Source organism: Toxorhynchites rutilus, chromosome 1 (genome assembly GCF_029784135.1).
Source record: "Toxorhynchites rutilus septentrionalis strain SRP chromosome 1, ASM2978413v1, whole genome shotgun sequence".
NCBI classification, from domain to species: Eukaryota; Metazoa; Arthropoda; class Insecta; order Diptera; family Culicidae; genus Toxorhynchites; species Toxorhynchites rutilus.
In genome coordinates this window covers 31330127-31335922 of record NC_073744.1, presented here as the reverse complement: position 1 = coordinate 31335922, position 5796 = coordinate 31330127, and the positions used below count along the sequence as shown (strand labels likewise).

The following is a 5796-nucleotide window of genomic DNA, read 5'->3' as shown; positions in this document are numbered from 1 at the left end:
AAGATGGTGTATATAAATATTGCACATGTTGAAAATAAAGTCAGTCTCAAATCGCGAACTCACGCGAAAGCGTTAAATTTCTTGTTTTTTAAGAAAGAAATTTTCACTGCCGAAATTTTATATAGGAAACGTATATAAGACAAACTCACTTATTTTCACTTAGCGAAATAGTCACTTTTATCTCTCAACTCTCTCCTCTGTAGAATAACCGTACTCTCTTCTCCACTATCGTCATCGTCAAAAAACATTTCGCGATCTTTTCTTTCTAATCACAAGTCTAATATTATATCAAATTAAATTTGTTTTTCGGCATTGATATTTGCAATAGCCATGAAGTTTACTTTGTTTACAAACCCAAAAATTTGACATTTCCCTTCGAGACAAAATCTAGTACACTGAAAATAATAACTCGAAAAAGATACATAATACTTAAATCAATTAGATTCGAGTTTGAATTATCTCAAAACGAGTTACTCGTTTCGAAATGCGCAATGTCACCCCTGTTTTCTTTCCCTTTCTGTCTGTTATGCCGGCGCTATACGATGCTACGGACAGCCCCGAATGTTGAACGCTCGATGGTTCGACGCATCGTGTAGTCAATTTGACACTCGATAGTATTCGATACACCGCTACATAATGCGTTCGAATCTATCTTCAACAGATTGGTTTGTTTACAAGTTGAAAATGAAGGAACTATGAAATTATTTCGTGAAATTAAAAATATGCGGCAAGATATTGCAGTTTGATAATGTTGATTTCAAGCATTTGTTATTTAAATCCGATATCAGTATAATTGATACGGCAGTTATTTCAATACTCGCATCGTCATTCGATTTCCAAACGTTTTTGGTGGTAAACAAAAATAATGAACATTCGATCCAAATACTCGCAGATTGCTTGGACCGAATGCATTAGATCCAACATTCACTTCACTGTGTAGCAGCACATTCGTCTCAACGTTGGACGAATCGTGTAGCGCCCGCATTAGTTGAATTCCAATGACCGTTTCTGCTAATTTTATTCTAGAGACTGACGTTCCATCAAACTAGTGGCATGCATCAGCCAAAGAGATATTCTTTAATTGCTCATTTTTCTCATTCTTATTAACTGATACTCTTTCGGACCAATGGTGCCAATGTTTCCGAATTATGTTTCTTTTACTTCTAATGTATCCGAATAATTGTATAGCCTATTTGGCAACGCTGAACGGAACAGAGACAAATTAGAGCTTTTTCTCATTTCGCTCTTATATTATTTTCCTCTCCTTATTTGTGGAGGAATGTTCTCACGTCTTGCTTGCGTGTTGAGTAATCCAAGAATTCATTTGCATACAATGCCAACGCTTTACCAAAGATCATGAGCAGATGAAACACAAAGATTTTGTAGCCGATTTATATTTATATTTACCTATATTTTGATTATTTCGCATTTCTTCTCTTGTCTTGTCTCATCTCCTACAAAAGAATTTTTGGCATTCGCTCAATTTGACACTCGATAGTATTCGATACGCAGCTACATAATGCGTTCGAATCTATCTTCGACAGATTGGTTTGTTTACAAGTTGTAGATGAAGGAACTATGAAATTGTTTCGTGAAATTAAAAATATGCGGCAAGATATTGCAGGTTGATAATGTAGATTTCAAGCATTTTTGATTTAAAGTCCGATATCAGTATAATTGCTACGGCAGTTATTTGAATACTCGCATCGTCATTCGATTTCCAAACGTTTTTGGTGGTAAACAAAAATAATAAACATTCGATCCAAATACTCGCAGATTGTTTGGACCGAATGCACTGGATCGAACATTCACTTCACCGTGTAGCAGCACATTCGTCACAACATTTGTCGATTCATTGAGTCAAATGTTTGAGTCCAACATTATGCGGGCGCTACACGATTCGTCCAACGTTCTACTCGAATGTTGGACTCAAACATTTGACTCGATGAATCGACAAATGTTGTGACGAATGTGCTGCTACACGGTGAAGTGAATGTTCGATTCAATGCAATCGGTCCAAGCAATCGGCGAGTATTTGGATGGAATGCTTATTGTTTTTATTTACCATCAAAAACATCAGGAAACTGGCTGACGATGCGAGTATTGAAATTGCTGCCATAGCAATTGTACTGATATCGGGCTGTAAATTAGAAATGCTTGAAATCAACATTATTAAACTGCAATATTTTGAATTTTATGAATCAATTTAATAGTTCCTTCATTTAAAACTTGTAAACAAACCAATCTGTCAAAGATATATTCGGACGAATCGTGTAGCGCTGTATCGAATGTCATCGAGTGTCGAATCAACGAATGACAAAAATCCTTTGACTCGTGCCACTCGCGTTGGAAGGTAATCCACAACGAACGGATTACCTTCCAACGCGAATATTCGACACTCGACATTGGAGGTTCGTAGCTCGTCAGTCGACTACACAATGCGTCGAATCATCGAGCGTCCAGCATTCGAGGGTGTTCGTAGCATCGTGTAGCGCTGGCTTTAGAGTCAAACGTTGGACGAATCGTGTAGTTGAGCCATGTTTTAAATGGTTTCAGAAAACATTTCTGCTATGGGCTTTAGGGCCTGATTCTCGAATACACTTCGAATACACTTCACGGTGGAAACGGAATTAAACGTATTCGCGATGACAACGGTACGGTGTCGACATCTGGATGCGAGATTAGTTTCCCACTAAACTTATCAGAATAATATCAAATTATCTTCAGATAAAATTTTTGTATGGGATTATTATATCACATGAAGAAAACAACGTTTTCCACTCACATTGAATACCAGTTTGATACGAAGAAGTTAATTTTCATTAATAATTTTTTATTTGAAAAGTGCTCATTCTGCATGAAAACTCATTATTATCTTCGGCACTTCACTAACTCGTAAAACGTAGTTCAATGCCGTGCCGTTTATTTCGTTTCCACCGTGAAGTGTATTCGAGAATCAGGCTCTTATTCTTCAATCGACAAAGGAATTCATCAGCATCCAGTCATATCTTCCCTTGCGGTCGTCAATGATTCCATCCCGGAGCCGCCTGTTTCATTACAGTGTGTATGCAGGTGTTTTCCAAGAACTGTAGACTGCCTAAACGCTTTGAAACAATACGGACATGAATAGGGACGTTCATCTGCAAAGTAGTTACGCAATCGAATTATTTATTGTAGTGAAACATTTTTACGTACCCGTATGAGTTCGAATGTGCTCTTTGAGCGTTGAAGCCTCCTTAAACGCTTTCGGACAATGTGAACAAGAATAGGGACGTTCACCTGTAAAGGGATGACTCTGCTGAATGATTATTTGTAGTAAAACCACTTTACCAACCCGTATGTGATCGATTGTGCTTTTGGAGCGCGGAAGGATTCTTAAACGCTTTCGGACAATGGGAACAAGAATAGGGACGTTTTTCTGCAAAGAAAATGCTGCTAGATGGTTCATTAAAGTGAAACATAGTTACACACCCGTATGAATTCGAATGTGCTTTAGGAGCGCGGAAGGGTTCTTAAACACTTCTGGACAATGTGGACAGGAATAGGGACGCTCATCTGCAAAGGAATGACTGTTCTAATTGATTCATTGTGGTAAAACTTTCTTTACCAACCCGTATGAGTTCCAATGTGCTGTTTGAGAGTTGGTTGATGCTTAAACGCTTTCGGACAATGTGGGCAAGAATAGGGACGTTCATCTGTAAAGGAATTATTCATTTGAATGATTCACTATAGAGCAAATCCACGCCATATCAGCCGATTTTGACGCGATTTTTTAGACCTTGTACATAAGGTGGCAGCTCCTGAAAACGCAATTTTTATAGAAGCGTATCCAAAATAATTGAATTCTTTCCAAGAAACTGCAACCTTGAATGTAATGAGGTTTTGGGTATTTTTAAAAAATTATAAAAGTTCATTGCTCTGCGGAATCGTAACCATTTCAGAAAATAGCAATAACTGCAAAAAGGTCAATGAATCTGGAAATTGTGATTTCAGGTAGGTGCCACCATATGTACAACATTTAAAAAAAATCGGAAAGCTGAGACAACGGCCGACTGTTTTGGTGTGTTTGGCATTCTTTATCAACCCGTATGAATTCGAACATGCAGCTTGAGCGTTGTATGTTGCATAAACGCCTTCGGACAATGTGGACAAGAAAAGGGACGTTCACCTGCAAAAAATTACAATGCTGAATGGTTCAATATACAAAAGCATTCTTGATCAACCCGTATGAATTCGAATGTGCTGTTTGAGCGCTATATGTTGGGTGAACGCCTTCGGGCAGTGTGGACACGAAAAGGGACGTTCGCCTGCAAAGAAATGACTGCTAAGTGTGCATTGCAGCAAAACATTGTTTACCAACCTGTATGAATTCGAATGTGACGTTGAAGCGATGAAGAGTCCTTGAACGCTTTTTCACAATGTGAACAAGAATAAGAACGTGAAGCATTCAAATTATTTTTTCTTCGCATATTTGTTCTAGCAACCGGAATCAATGGTATATTGTTGCCTTCTCCGTCAATTTCACTGATGAAGAATACCTCTCCTTTTTCTCCCTTGATTTGCACTTCGGCTTCCTGTGCAAGTGGCGCAAAGTCCGATCTTGTATCTCTCTCAAAAATGTTGTCAGTATTCGATAGTTCGTGGTCATCGATCATTAACTCTGGCTCCGTCTTGATGTCATTCGGTTTGGTGCTGGGCAAAATTTGGAAGCAATTCTCAGAAATGTTGTGGGTGATTATGAACTCTTGTCGGCATTTGTCACACGTAGGATAACTACTCAATTGGGAAGTGACACCGCTCAGCTTCTGATGAATAGGTTTCAGCTTCTGCTCTTGAAGGAGAGAAGGAACTAGCACATGATGAAACTCCTCATCGCACATAACAGAGCAAAAGCTGCATTGGTCACTATTGGAATGGAATGTGTTCAAACATTAGTGTCTTCCACGATATTTATGATTGTTCGATTGAGATGCAATTGTTAGTTAATAGCTATTGAAGCATGCAAACCCTTGGATGCTTTGATAATTATTTACTTCATTGAGTTATTCAAATCCGACGAGAATTCAGAGAAGAAATATATTATTTACATCACCTTCTTCTTTTTGATTTGCGGATCATTTTTTAATGATTTATTACCGAAAGCAGAATAGTATTAACAAAAATAGAACGCATGAGACTAAAATACAAGCATGTCATGTCACCCTATCGAGTTATTCTGGGGATGCGATGGTGCGGCTTTAAAAGGTTTTCTCAACAAACTTACAAATTGTTGCTAACAATCGCCATCTCACTTTTGCAGCCGAAATTTAACTTGATTGAATGATTTCAAAGACCAACTTAGAGGCGAATGAACTGCAAAGTTTAAAGCCTCTTAAAAACAAAGAAACAAACAACAAAGACCAACACTGTCCAACTAAAACATTGAAACGCTTATATTTTATATTTTAGAGGCAAAACAAGAGGTTCTTCTTGTATAATTTGAATCCCTTGCATTGTTTTGATTGAAGGTTTATGCAAAATCAAGGCTAATATATATAAAGGTTATACATGCCGAAAATAAAACATGAATGTAATGTCATTTGTATCGCTTTCGTCAACAAACACTGTAAACTATCAGCCACGTGGGCAACTGAGGCTAAGGTTACTTTGGATCGGAGTAGGCACGAAAATTTGATTGTACGAAGAGACACAAACAATTTTGTTCGATAGGGCTCTTGCTACACATACATGCAGAGCATCTGTTGGGCAAACATTTTTTTTTTTTTTTACATTCGTAGCTTCTATGCAGCAGAAGCG

The 5796-nt window shown here is 37.9% G+C and overlaps 1 protein-coding gene across 3 annotated transcripts; it reads right to left on the bottom strand.

The window, feature by feature from the left end:
- Positions 1-261: 261 nt before the first annotated feature.
- LOC129770361 (zinc finger protein 501-like) lies at positions 262-5490 on the bottom strand. 3 transcript variants are annotated; one of them, XM_055774318.1, is made up of 10 exons: positions 5405-5490; positions 5264-5337; positions 4361-4905; positions 4224-4307; positions 4085-4168; positions 3612-3695; positions 3472-3555; positions 3335-3418; positions 3196-3279; positions 262-3140 (listed from the first exon to the last, which is right to left on the bottom strand). In XM_055774318.1, exons 2-10 carry the CDS (start codon positions 5284-5286, stop codon positions 2992-2994), a joined length of 1221 nt encoding a protein of 406 aa, XP_055630293.1. In that variant the 5' UTR covers positions 5287-5337; positions 5405-5490; the 3' UTR covers positions 262-2991. The 3 variants fall into 3 exon arrangements, with proteins under 3 accessions (XP_055630293.1, XP_055629514.1, XP_055631108.1); XM_055773539.1 differs by lacking the exons at positions 5264-5337; positions 5405-5490 and adding an exon at positions 5093-5133; XM_055775133.1 differs by lacking the exons at positions 3335-3418; positions 3472-3555; positions 5264-5337; positions 5405-5490 and adding an exon at positions 5093-5133.
- Between the last annotated feature and the right edge of the window lie 306 nt (positions 5491-5796).

Coding starts and splice junctions, on each gene's coding strand:
- LOC129770361 (XM_055773539.1), bottom strand. CDS start 5,118: ATGATCCGCAAATCAAAAAGAAGAAG. Junction 4,169..4,223: donor GCACATTCGAATTCATACGG/GTTGATCAAGAA, acceptor AATTTTTTGCAG/GTGAACGTCCCTTTTCTTGT. Junction 3,419..3,471: donor GCACATTCGAATTCATACGG/GTGTGTAACTAT, acceptor TTTTCTTTGCAG/AAAAACGTCCCTATTCTTGT.